A 15,111-nucleotide genomic window follows, 5' to 3' on the forward strand; every position below is an offset into this window, starting at 1 on the left:
AGGGACAAGTGGTTCTGAAAATGTGTGTGTGTGTGTGTGTGTGTGTGTGTGTGTGTGTGTGTGTGTGTGTGTGTGTGTGTGTGTGTGTGTTTGACCACAGGATAGTAAAGGGCTCATCAGTGGATGTGTCTCACACACACACACACACAGTCTGAAACTGCTTGTCCCTGGCAACATAGGGTGTAGGGCTGGAGGTGAGGAGACACACCCAGGATGGGATGCCAGTCCATCACAAGGCACCCCAAGCAGGACTCCAATCCCAGACCCACCAGAGTGCAGAACCCAGCCAAACCCATTGTGCCACTACACCCCCTTGTTAGTGGATGTGTCCTGCACTCTGGTGGGTCTGGGATTGGAGTCCTGCTTGGGGTGCCTTGTGATGGACTGGTGTCCTGTCCTGGGTGTGTCCATCACATCACCCCCTTGTTAGTGGATGGGTCCTGATGTTTAATTTAATCATTTAGACATCCTTCACGATGCATTCAAAAACATATAACAAAGCCGCTATAAAAACAGATTCTGCCAGCAAATAAAAGTTGGCAGCAATCAAACCAGTAAAGACCACCTAACCCAACATAACTCTGCAAGGAAAATGGTGTCTATGTTGTGGGCAAACAAACTCCCCCTTGTGAAGGAACAGCGGCCCTCTCCATTACATGGAAGCGGAAAGAGAGTATTGGATTCAACTGACACGTAAACGCAGGATTCTATGTGCCCATTAGAAAGGTCACCCACAGGTTAATTTACCCCCTGGGTAAGACTTGTTGAGGGTAACATGAACGGGCTTGGAGCAAAGCCCAGATTTGCCTCCGATCACACAACCGCCCCCCGCCCCTGACCTCCCCAGATGGTCTCCGGTGACACATTCCTGGAGACTCCTGAGCCAGCCTCAACACGCAACCCTAACCGTCGCTGCCAACCTGCGTCCTCATTGCAGCGCTCCAATACAGCGCACTGGTGCTATTCATAGACCCTGCTGAAAAAGTCTCTGGGAAGACCTACAAAGCAACTTTACACCGGTAAGCTACTTACAATGATTTACCCACGTACACAGCTAGGTAGCTATTGCTGGAGGAAGCCAGGGTAAGTACCTTGCTCAAGGGTACAACAGCAGGGGGCAGGATGCAAACCTGGGTCCTTGGAGTGCGAGGGAGCAGCTCGAAGCACTACGCTCCCTGCTGTCAGTGCCCTGTGAGTTGGGGGTATGGCGTCACTCCGGCCGCCCTGTCACCGACAAGGGGCAGGGGTGTTTGTCAGTCATGCCTGAAACAATTATCTGAACTTACTGGAGGGGGCAACCCATGAATTCCAGAATATTCCGGGATTTATAGCAATATCTGAAAAACAGCATTTTGCTGGGAAAAAAAAAAACAAAAAACAAACAACTCTCTGGCAGGAAAACGAAAGCGCAAGAGAGTAATGATGTTTTTCAGCGAAGCAGGGTTGCCCGGCACAAACTCCCGGACTTCAAATGCGGCAGCTTCGAGTAGGTGAAGCCGTCTTTAATCAGCATACGCAGCACGGGGTGAGCGGGGAACTTCTCGAAATGTCTGTGTCAGCCAGGGAAATAAACGCAAACAAATTGCTGCCTTTGAGAGTTACAGAGACAGAGAGTGACACAGTGCAACATAGGCGGACGCACAGATCCAGAGTCACACGCAGAGACACGCTGAGATTCAGATTCGGGCAGCGGCAGACCTGTCGTCTGCGCATTCCCTGGGAAGTGCACCGGCAGTAGGTGCTCAGTTAAGCTGGCGAATGTTGATAATACGACCGTTAGACCACACATATAATGCAGCCATTATGGTGGATTTTCCCAATTCATGTGGATAACCTCACTGGCGCAGAATGATTTAACAGGATCACTGACCCCTTTTAGAAATGGAAAACTGCTGAGAACCTTTCTGGCCTTCCTGCTACTGCCATCAAATCTCTGCAGCTGATACAGAACGCTGCTGCCCGAGTTGTGTTTGATTTGCCAAAGCGTTGCCATGTATCCCCTCTACTTGTTTCTCTGCATTGGCTTCCAATAACTGCTTGGATCAAATTTAAGACCCTGGTTATTGCCTACAAATGCATCAATAAAACTGCTCCCAGCTATCTACAAGACTTGATCAACCGCTACACCTCAACCAGACTGCTACACTCTTCCACATCTGCCCACTTGGTGGTCCCACGCAAAAAAGGTAAAGCACAGAGGTTCCGGGTTCTAGATCCGTTGTGGTGGAACGACCTCCCTCTCTCACTCAGAACTGCTGAATCTCTGTCCACATTTAAAAAGGGTCTGTAAACTCATCTCTTCCAAACTCACTTTGCCCATGATCTCTTAAGTTGATATAGGGTGTAAATGTTCATGCACTATAACTTTAAGATCATGTCCAGATAAACCTTTACACAACCACTCCCGTAATGTTACGCAAATGTTTATATGTATTTCCAAAAACAAAAAAAAAATTACTAGGAAGGTGATCAGGTATCGTGGATATTCTGATAAAGTTTTATGCAGCTATTCAGAGGCACGGTGGCACAGCAAGTGGCACAGCAAGTAGTACTGATGCCTCACAGCACCTGGGTGGTGTGAGAGGTCATGGGTTTGATCCCTGCTTAGTCTGTGCGGTGTCTGCATGTTCTCCTTGTATGTGTGGGTTTCCTCCCACAGTCCAAAGACATGCTGTTCAGGTTGACCCATAGTGTGCGAGTGACAGAGAGAGTGTGTTGCACTGATGTATGGATGAGTGACCCAGTGTAAGTAGCGTATCTAGCAGCGTAAGTCACCTTGGTGAATAAGGTGTGTAGGATGATAACACTACATAGAGTTCATTGGAAGTTGCTTTGGAGAAAGTGTCTGCTAAATAAGTAAATGTAAGTGTACTCATGTGATGAACATTGATTCATATAGTGGAAAGAAAGTAACGGTACTTTATAATCACATGTCTGCATCTAAGTTTCTCTTTCTGCTGATGAAATGAACACATTGTATTTTCCGTGAGATGTACGTCACTTTGGAGAAAAGCATCTGTTAAATGAATACATGTAAATGTAAACCAATCAGAGGTGTTAGTACCGCAGGTGATTCTTCCACACAAACACACATCATCTGAACCACTTATCCCAGAGAGGGTCGTGGGGAGCCGGAGCCTAACCCAGCAACACAGGGCACAAGGCTGGAGGGGGGAGGGGACACACCTAGGACGGGAAGCCAGTCCATCACAAGGGACCCCAAGCGGGACTCGAACCACAGACCCACTGGAGAGCAGGACTCGGTCCAACCCACTGAGCCACCACGCCACCACACCCCCCCAGTTTTTTCACGTAGTCAAAAATAAAAAAGGAAGATAATTTCACAAAACAAGATTCCATAATCAAGCAGTGGGGCTGAAAAACTAATTTTAATAAACAATGGCTGAATGGGCTGTGAGGGGAAGGGAAATAGTTATTGGCCTCTAGTAAGAAAAGGCCCGCTGATGATAGCTGACACTGACTTATCCAGCAGAAAGGCTCCAAAAGAGGACCAAGGAGAAGTCACGTTTGTGGCTGAGTCAGCAAACGAGCCCTATCAGGAAGTGCTGGCCATGCAGAGGAAAAGCCACAGTAATGCTGTCAGCATGGAAAAAGGTTGTTATTGACAAGGCTCTGGACACAGTTGGGTGGAGAGGCTTCTCAAGCTGGATCTGCAGCCCAGTCTTTCCTTCTGGCAGCACAACGTGACTGAAGTTCATTTCCTGTATTTGAGCATCTGGCAAACACACAAGCTCATACGAAATAAACTGTTCCATTTTTAATTTTTTGTTAATCTAACAGTGTGAAGAATAACGTTGAAACAGCACAGACGCTGAACGGACAGCCATGTGCTGTTCCTATTACATGAGCTTAATGTGAAAATGCAAACAGTTCCAATTCTGAGATCAAAAGCCGATCCATAACACATCGGATGAAAAGCTTTGTTTAGATTAATACCATACAACCATTAAGCACTTTGTGTGGTGAGAGCATCATTCCAATGTGTAATTTTATTTGTTTCAGTTTAGGACTGTTCGGGATTGTGTATATACCTTTATCTGTTGTACTTTGAGAGGTCTACAGTTTCACATGTTCACACCCACAACGCAATTGACAGCACCTGACTCCAGTTCCTGACTAACTGCTCACCCTCTAAAAGACCCTCCTCAGTGCCCATACGTTTGCGGAATCTCGTCAGGGACAACCGCCCTTCTTCGTGACGTCTCGTTCACACGCATCTTTAGTTCACAGTTCACAGTTCTCGTTCTCCGGTTTTCGACCCTTCGCTTTGTTCCCGACCACGTCCATGGATCTTCGTTACAACCCCGACCGCTGCTCGACCGACCCTTCGCTTCGTTCCCTGACCACCCCTATGGATCTTCGCTCTGACTCCGATCGCCGATCAACCGACCCTTCGCTTGTCCCCGACACCAAGAACTTGCCTGATCCCTTGACTCCAGACAAACGACTCTGCACTTGGGTCCAGCCGTCCCGGCTCCCTCAGTTCCGCGTAACAGTGCTTAGTTTGTGAATCCCAGATCGCTTTGCAAGTGAATCCCCAAAGCAATATTAAGAGCATCAACATTAAAATAACTTCACAAAAATTCCTTGGTTAGTCATCACGGAAGTACAATTCATTAAGGCCACTAAAATTTTAGAAAGTCCTATTGCCAGGAGCTGGAAGCTTGCAGACAAAGGTGTGAAAATGTGGACTATGTAAGTGGTAGATTATCCTAAGTCAACTATTCACTACTGAAAACAGTGACAACATTTCACTCAAAGTCAGCTGGCAAAAAAGAACACAAATATCTAGAATAAGTCTTTGGAACAGCTAATTAAATATCTGGAATAAGAAAGTATACTTGTAATCCAACTCAAAAGACACTTTTGCATCAAGTTACCTGAATAAAATGTGTTGATTTTGGCAAGTTCCTTCTCACATGTCTGAAAGAACTTCTCCTCAAACTTGGCATAGTACCTCTTCACAGTGTCTTCATCTGTGACTGCATATATAAAAGGAAAAAAGGACAAAGAGAGCAAGAGAAAGGAGATATGTTAATGTCAGTCTTCTTTGTTATTATAATTTGTAATGAGCATAAGCATCAATACAGCAACCAATGTACAACACAAATATCACACTTCTGCCACCACTAAATCTGTTTCAGGATTAAATTTTGGTAGATTTATCCTTTGTGTAGGCTTCAATCTGAACAATGTAACATGCAAATGTACACTGATACATACTTTGCAGCTATGGAAAGGTCGACTGAACAGAACTACTTCTGACCACGGTCTTTGGTTGTGGTAAAAATGTACAGCATGAGCCCTACATTGTTGTTGGAAAAATGCACCAGGTGGCTCCATATCTCCACCCAGCACGTTTCTGCTTCTTGCCTTTAATTGATGACAAATGGCAATTTGTTTTTGGGCAGGAGCAACTGATACCCTGAGGAGGACTTTTTCAAACAACAGATTGGTCTGGCAAAGAACTGACCCATACTGCATTCTTTCCTCATGTATGAACTGGCAGCAGGATCATTCCAGCTGTGCTACAAACAACTTTAATGATTGACCGAATTTTAGCCATTGCTGTAGGTATGTTATGGTCATTCATTTGAAACAAAACTCCTCAAGGTAGTTCAAGTTCAACTTCTGGTCCCATTCCCATCCTATCACATTTGTGATCCTAATCCTTCATGCTGCTCTTCCACAGGCTGTTTAGACAGTATTGTCAAAGAGCAAATTCAGATTAACCAAAGATCACCATGAAGTTAAATATTCTCACTCCATCTTACCCTCCCAGAACATTTTTCCCATGAACCTCACTGTAATGCACTAAGAAAAATTCTCTCCTGAGACCGTCATGGTAAAGCATACAACGGAGGGTAGGAAAAAGGAATATGTAAGCTTTACTTTTTTTTGGAATTGTGTATTGGCATAAATGTCTGCCTCAAAATGTTAATTTTACCATCAGTCACATTTCATTTCGTAACAAAATGAAATGAAGACATGCAAAGTAGGAGTTATGAAATTGGCGACATTATATATCATGACAAGAAACATCTTCAGAGGAAAAATTTTGCTTCTGCTCTTTTCTATAACGAAAGAGACATTCAAGGTTGCCTGCTCACAATGTCCTTCTTCCCTAGGCCTCTGAGAGAAGAAAGGTAGGGAATACGACATATAGCTGACTGCACAAAGAAGACAAGAATAATGGCCTCTTAAAATCACAGTGTCAACAGACTTGGAAACAAAGAAAAAAGCCAAATACCTGTCTGATAATTTTATTTATATATATTTTTCTTTTTATTATCACAGTTATTAGAGAATTAGCACAAAAGTGTTTCAAAGGCACATTTACTTCTCAAATGTCTTCGGGAAATCAGTGAAAATGCGGATTCCTGACAATGACTATAGCACACTAATGACTGGTTATGCGCAAACAGCCCAAAGACACAAAAAAACAAATGATGCAATACATACTTTTGCCTGGTTTAATTATGTTCCCTTGTAATTATTATATAACATGTTTAATAGGCATGTAACAGGTATGTAATGGTTGGGTCAATGCAATTGCACTTTCCAGAGGGCATGGGGACTCCTCTCTTGTTCAAGGCTGCTTATGTTAACTGCTGGAGGTGAATGGATGGACTTGTCCCAGTCTCAATTTCCACAAGGCTCTGGGTCAAAAATAACCTAATGGTTATTAGTGTTGCTTCACTGCACTGGGTGTCGACAGCAGCTGGACGGCAGGCGGGGTCTCCTTACAGTGGAATGCAGCAGAAAGACTGAGACGAGTGCATTTCAAAGTTTAATGAGAACAGCCCAGCAAAACGAAGAGAAGAAAACATTAGCAACGCTGTCCCACTTTTTAAACGACCAACAAACCCACATTATTCAGAGGATTTAGACTGCATAGTCATGGCAAATTGGGCTAAAATTCGAGATGGACCTAGGAAAGCCACTGCATGGAATCGTGGTCATGGTCGATCATGGTCAACTTTAAGTCAACTGTAAGATCTGCATGAGGCTCCCTGCAGTATACATGGAGATGCAGGAAGGGGAAAAACAATCCTAACCTGAGCCAAACTTTGTGCTTTAGCTAGTCACGACACACTTTGGAAAAGTCCTAAATTACGGAAGAGAGGAAGCATTTAAAGAGATTTCTTCTCTCTTCTTGGGCCATAACATCCAGAGCTCTATAATGGCACTCAAGCATGTAGGTAAAAACTGTTGGTAAGCAAACCAATAGGTGGGTGAGAAGAAAGACGTAGATCGAGAGCGGTGGGAAAACAGGCGTCTGAAATGCATGAAAATGCCACGGTTGGTTCCAGAAGGAAGTGGTCGGACCCAAGTGCGGAGCAAATGGGGCTTTTATTATGGAAATCCAAAACTCGTAGTCACAGGACAGGCGAAGGTCTCTGAGATTTGTATGAGCAGGGAATCCAAAAGACGAGGTCGAAAAACAGGTAAAAGGTCGATGATCAAGAAGAGTCGAGGAGGACAAAGGAGTAGAGCAAGGGAACTGGGAAGAGGACATGAAGGTAAGGAAGACGCTAAGGCTGAGCAAGGATTTGGCGAGTCGCAAGGCTGAGCAAGGTTCCGCGTTAGTTCTTGTTCTGTCTCAGCCTTTTATGCGTCTGCCTATGCCGAGCCCCAGGTGTGACTCGTTGCTATGGCGGCGTGGGCGTGGCAGAAAGGAACATGAAAGGGTGGCTCCACATTTCCCATAGCTCTCCCATGGCAACAGAGTGGAGCAAGGGGTCCCACAGGGTCCCAGGAGGCTGCATGCAGCTGACTGATTTGTTTGTTACATGACAAAGAGAGGGGCAGGGCAGCAGCCCCACCATGCTCTCAACCGACGACCTGTACTACAGTCCCTGTTGATCTTCATGACCTATTCAAGTGCTTTGCTTTTAATAAACTTTACATAACTACACAGTGCAGGATATATCCACAAGAATATATATGTCTTCAAACTAGTTATCCTCTGCGAGCATATTAGTTTTAACACGTTTCTCATCTTTACACGTAGACTACAGACAGACTGGACGTGTTGTATTAGCATATTCTGAGCAGGTGAATGGCATCCCATTCCAGCCACTGCTGCCATGCAAAAGATGTCCATCACATCATCTTTGTTTTGATCACCAGATGCAACTGTCATTAACCCCAGAGTCACACTCTGACATTGCTGTGGACAGGTGGGGGACATGGCATGGAGGCACTCATTCATGTAGCATATAGTATACCCCTTATGTGTTACTGTTTTTGTAATACATACTATATAGTGTTGGGGGTACGGCAGCATGGTGGTGCAGTGGGTTGCACCGGGTCCTGCTCTCCGGTGGTTCTGGGGTTTGAGTCCTGCTTGAGGCACTCATTCCTGCAAGATCCACTTTCTAATATAAAGTGTGGCTCAAACCACAGACTGAAGAGACTGAATGCTCTTTGCAGTGTGAGGTCTGTACAGTACAGAGTCACTGCAGCATCACCACATGGTCAATGTCATATGTATACTATATTGTCTAAACCACTTGTCCCATATGGGGTTGTGAGGAGCTGGAGCCTAACCTGGCAACACAGGGTGTAAGGCTGGAGGGGGAGGGGACACACCCAGGATGGGATGCCAGTCTGTTGCAAGGCACCCCAAGCGGGACTCAAACCCCAGAACCACTGGAGAGCAGGACCTGGTCCAACCCACTGCACCACCATGCCCCCCACACTGTATATGCTACATGCTATGCATACTCCATATACTACATGTAGGAAGAACAAGCCCTCTTGATGTATCTCAGAAGAATTATTTAATCACTGGAGATGGTCTGAATTGTGCTGACTGCTGAGGCTGACCTTGCCCAATTCGCACTTTGCTTTTTGTTTATAGCTAACTCGTAACTCATCAGTTAACTCGCCGTGTTCGTACTACACTTCCCTCCAAGGCAAGCACTGCAACGGTTGGTCCACAGCCAATGACGGACACTTGTGTGGACTGAGCACCGCCCCTTTTCCCTGACTGTAAATTGTGTGGAGAAAGCTTGCCACTTCCTGACTCACTCAGGAGGGAGGACGGACTAATTCAGCGTTATTGCTTGCAAGCCTCTTCTGCTTCATGGCTCTGGCGCCTCTGTCTTAAACAAGTGGATGCTGAATGCGATTTACGTTTTGATTGAGGACACATCAACAAGCCCTAGGACCAGCGTGCAGGTTCCATCCTGTGGGGATGGTGGGCTTGCAGGGGTGTTGATCCAAGGAGCTCCTCCCGTGGGCATACTGTCTTCCTGTGTCTCGGTGTGTTGGGTGTTAACGGGCACCATCACCAAAGCGCCAATGTAAGAATCACTCCCGTCTTCCAGAGCCAAGCACACACCACGGTATTGTTCACTGTAGGCTTGAATGGATGTGGATACATATCCATACATATGCATATATGGCACGGCAGGTAACGTGGTGCTGAGAACTGTCACCTTGCAATCACAGGACACAGGTTTAAATCCCTGCTCCTGCTGCAGTACCCTTGAACAAGGTACTTATTCTGAATTGCTCCAATAAATTTACCCATCTGTACAGATGTGTGAATAATTGTAAGTAGCTCAGCGTAAAAAACCTTGTAATCTAAGTTACTGAGAGGAAAGCACCACACTCGCTGACTTTCATTAGCCGCATGATGTTGCCAGGATCGTGGTAGCCCAGAGACTATCCTGGAATCGCTAGCACTGGGATATGAGGGGTAAATCCTAGTTGAGATACCAGTCCATTGGAGGGAAGCCACAAACTGCCTCACTCTGCGGCCAAGTTAGAACCACCCTTCAATCTGAAACACTTGTATTTGGACTCTTGGAGGAAACCGGAGCACCTGAAGGAAACCCTCACAGAGAACATTCAAACTCTACACAGACCGAGCTGGATTCAAGCCCATACCCGAACAGCCTGGGTGCTACCACTGAAAACCATCAGTCTGGTGAATAATAATAATGCATAAGTGTGTCTGTGCATCGGCGTGCACAAATTTACAAGTACATAATCACAAATAAGTGTGTAGCGGGACCATTATATATGCCATAACCCTTTCACAGAGTTCAGTACAGAGTGCACGCACCGCATAGAGCCAGATTCATGCTTTGGATATTGTGGTGTTACGAGCGGTTCAGCACTCCGGACAGCGCCAGCGTGACTGTTGGGTGACTTCATGGAAACACATGAGACTAGTCTTCATTTATGGGCCTTCACGAGTCCACGGTGCAGATTCCTTCAGCTCTCCCTCAACTAAAACTGGACCTACAAGGGAGGACCTCAGAGCTCAGCTGCCTTTGGGCAGTGAGAGGAAGATGCAAGAATTACTTTCATACAGACACAGAAAATATGACACATGAAGCAAAACAGAGAAATCTGTTCTGAAAGAATATTACACGCGGAACCAGAATACTCTAAAAATAACATTTATAACACCATCATCTGAATGAAAAAGAAGTGTGACATCTGCTCTGTGTGGATGTTAAGAAACACATCCCCCCATCATTTATAAGTCATGAAGACCAGCGGCGTGCTCTTCTGATCCAACTCCCATTCTTGCAGCATGTTCCAGGAAAGGATGGCTCAGGGAGACAACCACTTCAGGCCTTCCAACTAAGCGAACCCAATGCCCCTGCTGCGACAGGGATTCTGCACTGACGGCACGCCTCCGTCGTCAGTCAATATTATGCTTTTATTTAACGAACGGAGCAAAGCCACTGGGAGAGGTGTAGACCTTCAGCAGAAGGGGCTTGAGGAAGGCTTCTGTCTAACGTCAAGAAAATCCGAATACGGCCACGTGGATACACCTGTCCCAGCCAGGCACCTCTAACAAGAGAAACAGCTTTATTATAGTGTGAAACTGCTTTATTATAGTGTGTGATTGACAGAGAGAGAGTGTGTTCCACTGACGTACGGATGAGTGACCCATTGTATGTAGTGTATCTAGCAGTGTAAATCACCACGGTGAATAAGGTGTGTGGGCTGATAACACTACATAGAGTTCACTGGAAGTCGTTCTGGAGAAAAGCGTCTGCTAAAAAAATAAATGTAAATGTATTACCGAGCAGCATTCCCAACTCATTTATGAATTAAATAAGTAAATCTTCATGATTCATAAGTAAGTTTGAGGAGATAAAGTTCCACAAGAAATGTCAGCTCCTTCGTCTTTTGGAATTACGGATAAAGCACGGCATCGGACCACTCTGCGCAGTGACTGACAGAGAGAACGAGGTGGATGCTTGTGTTTACCGGACGTGAGTCATTCACAAGGGGATGCTAAGGAAGGAGAGGGGCTTGGGTTCCATCTTTAAACTCTTTTTTTTTGCATTTACCCAGCCCTTCTAACAATCCATCCATTCATTATAAATAACCACCTGCCCAACGCAGGGTCACAACGGTACACAGCCAATCCTAGAAACGGGGCGTGAAATACGGTACACCCAGGAAAAGATATAGTCCACCGTTCTAACAATTCTCCCCAGTAACATAAAGGAGCAAAGGCATTTTATCACAGTTTGTTCACTGTTCAGCACAGAGCCCCACAGGTTGGTCACTCCTGTACTATTCCAACACAGATTGTAAAATTTCTTTGTCTGGTCTCAACAGTAGCCAGGGACCGCACAGCCGTAGGTTTTGACTGCATTGGCAGAAGGCAGAGAAACGCACTACGTTCTCAGCCAACTCGAGGCCAAACAAAGAGCCCTCGACATGATTTCAGCGCTTAATAATTCATCGTAATTATTATTTGATCATTCCCGTTGGCTGGATGAGAAGGAGGAGGATGTGGGTGGGTTCCGTCCCGCTGCGGCTGAGGCCGAGGCGACGGACGAATCGGCGGCCGCGGCTCACGCAGCAAAGGGGCGTGGAACAAAGGCCGGCAGGCTGCCCGCCTCCCCCCTCTTCCGCCCTCACCCTCCAGCCACAATTAGTTTCAACAGTCGCTGAGCTGCGGGGGGGGGGGGGGGGGCACAAGGCCATTAACAATGCACATGAAATGGGCTGGCAAACTCTGCTCACGTTCCTAAAAATAACGATCATGAGTAAGAACACTGTATGTGAAAGATGCACACCGGATTACACCTAAATACTTAGTCAATACCGAAGCTTAGCGGAACGGCTTTTCATTGCGCTCGCTCATCTGCGTGCACGCGTGTGTGTCTAGGTGGCATTTCGGTGGCCCAAGGCTGCGCGCAACTTGAATACATTAACACTAGGGAAGAGGGCTCGCTCCAGATGGGGACTGACACACTTCAAAAACAGGGTGGATAACCGAGGGGGGCTCGGGGGGGTGGGGGGGGGGGGGGTGGGGGTGCTCGTGATATTAACCCAGCTTTGAGAGACACTGCAGCCTCACTGGCAGCGTTATAAAACATTCAGTACGTCTCTACTCAATAAAACTCTTCGCCCCAGACCACGTTCATACAGTGGAAGTCATAAATAACACATGAATTAACAAAAATATATGTCTATAAAGCAGTAAAGTCTGGTAAAAAAAAAAATAACCACTATGTACGGTGAGAGACACAACATTAAGAATGAGGGATGCAACGGTCAACGCTTGCATTTTTGGCGTACTATCCCTACAAAATGATTCTTAGTGCGATTAACGCACGTGAAATTAATCTGACCTATCACTTCATGTGCAGTAATTGCTGTTTTTTATATGAGACCCAATTCGCTGCAACAGGGACCTCAGATAGAGGGATACCCTGAAGGCCCTGGGTACGTTCACATGTAGAGATCTTGAATGCCCGCCAGCATCCACCTTTCTCACGGTCAGAAACCCCAAAATGCAGTAGGGGTCTCGCACGCCCCTCTTCCCGCCCCCCCTCGCCACTTTGAGCTCAAGGTGCCGACCGCATGGCGTCGGCTACATTCTGTCACTGTGAGATAGCAGACTGACAGCGGCTTGACAGCATTGCTCTCACTCCTCAAACAATCTTCCCAGAAGGAAATATGTGTTTCAGTAGTGCACGTTCCAAAGTTGAGCTTGTTTCTTTTTTTAACGTATTTACAGGGGCCACTACAGCGAAAGAAAAAGACAATATAGTAATTAAAGCTGTGTATCTCTCAGTTTATACAGATGCCACTTGATGCCTAAGGCACTAAAGGAGAAAAAATGCTGAATATTATGTCCTTTAACAAACACGCTGGAACAGAGGGGCGGCACAGTGAGTAGTTCTGCTGTCTCACAGCACCTGTGTGGTGCGAGAGGATGTGGGTTTGATCCCTGCTCAGTGTGGACTTAGCATGTTCTCCCCATGTTTGTGCGGGTTTCCTCTGGGTGCTCTGGTTTCCTCCCACAGTGCAAAGACATGCTGTTCAGGTTCCTCCATAGTGTGTGAGTGACAGAGACTCCACCGATGTATGGATGAGTGACCCAGTGCAAGTAGTGTATCTAGCAGTGTAAGTCACCTTGGTGAATAAGGTGTGTGGGCTGGCAACACTACAGAGTGTTCATTGTAAGTTGCTTTGGGGAAAAGCATCTGCTAAGTGAATAAATGTAAATAGTGATGATGTTACGGGCAGTAAGAAATACCTTTTAAAATCTTACTTCAACCTTGAAAAGCACATACAAACAGCAATAAGAATTAAGGACATAAATACTAGACGTTGCAAAAATTCCATTCGTAGTTATTTGATGCACTGCGCGCAATTTCATGTACAGAAGGGGCGCACGATATGGAATATGACCGAGTAAATCATGTCCCTGTCCAATTAAAGAAACCCCAGCTCCTAGTGCACGTGCAACAGACGCAAGGACCGGAAGAAAAGTTTGCGACTTCACGAGTCCTTCCATGTTCCTAATTCATTCCTTCTGTTTATTAGAAAAAAGTACAAATTTAAACATAAGACCTGAACCAATTACCTTAAAGGGAAACCTTCCCCGAATGCATCAAGGATACACTTCAGTTCCTCAACCATCTCCATAAGCAAGCAAACCTATTAGTGTCCTGGAGTCCATAACTACCATTATGACCCGTACAACGGAGAACGATGTTCGGTGCAAGTCATACATTTCACGTGCATCATGTATCATCGGTGTGTTTTCCTTAAAGCCGGAGATGTCCCGTAATTGTTTTTTGGATTCCTCGACTGGAACAATTGGATTAGGGAGCATCGAGCGGCCCCGCATCCAACTTCCTGTGCATCCGCAGCCAGCGACAATGAGCCCGGCAGCCCCGGCACAGCGAGCGCTCGGGGCCATCTGGGGGATCAGCAGGATGGGGGCGAAACCTTTATCGACAGAGCGATTCCTGGCATGCCGATACGCGGCCAAAGTTATAGCAGGAGAAGAAGGCTTTTACGCATGTGGGTGCGGTACGGAGTGCAGCGCCGCACCGTGGCTCGGGTGCCGGTGAAATCCCACAGAGCAGAGAGGTTTTGACAGGACTCTAACTAGACACATAAATCATGTGGCTCCTTCGGCTCTGCCGCGCAGGACTGGGAAACGACTCAGCTCGCCGCGTGCTTCCTGTCTCCTGTCTTCCAGACAGAGTGGCTGAAGAATTCACCGTCGCCCACAGGGCGCCCTGCTTATCTGCCCGATATCCGCATTAGTTCCGAACCTCCGCTTGAGTTTCGCGTGGTCTCTTCTACTTTGCCGGGTGGCGCCTCGCCATTATTGACTCTGAAAGCTCCCGATGAGCCGAGCCCCAATCTCCCACCGGCATCTCCCGGCTGCGGACGGGCCCTCGGGTTCTGTCCGGCGCAGGTAGGCAGGACGCCCGGATGGCCGCTGTCCAGGAGCGCAAGGGAGCCCCCGCCCCAGATGCACAATGAGGCACGGGCAGATAAGTTGGCTGCGAAAGCTCCTCGTCTGATTGAGATGCAGCACCCGTCACGCAGCGTCTCATCGCTTTGGGGATTCTAATCATTGTTAGGCTTACGCTTTGCTCGTTCAGGAAGAAACAGTGGACCAAAGCAGCCCGGCTGTGCGACTGCGAAATGTTATCAGCGTAGCTCACAGTCGCGTCGGGGGGGGGGGGGCAGCCCTTGAACATCCCGCTCGCCCCTCCCGGCACTTCCGTTCTCAACTCCCAGGTAAAGGCTGCGGGAAAAAGTCAAACCGATAACGGCTCTACTTGAAGTTCTAAT

The 15,111-nt window shown here is 46.8% G+C and overlaps 1 protein-coding gene across 1 annotated transcript in view; it reads right to left on the bottom strand.

The window, feature by feature from the left end:
• Positions 1 to 15,111, bottom strand: part of xpr1a (xenotropic and polytropic retrovirus receptor 1a) — a 79,787-nt gene that overhangs the window by 19,254 nt on the left and 45,422 nt on the right. The window contains exon 3 of the mRNA XM_018726800.2: positions 4,902 to 5,003. Coding sequence (XP_018582316.1) covers positions 4,902 to 5,003 — 102 coding nt within the window. The remainder of the gene's footprint in view (positions 1 to 4,901; positions 5,004 to 15,111) is intronic.

This window comes from Scleropages formosus, chromosome 9 (assembly GCF_900964775.1).
Source record: "Scleropages formosus chromosome 9, fSclFor1.1, whole genome shotgun sequence".
Taxonomy (NCBI): domain Eukaryota; kingdom Metazoa; phylum Chordata; class Actinopteri; order Osteoglossiformes; family Osteoglossidae; genus Scleropages; species Scleropages formosus.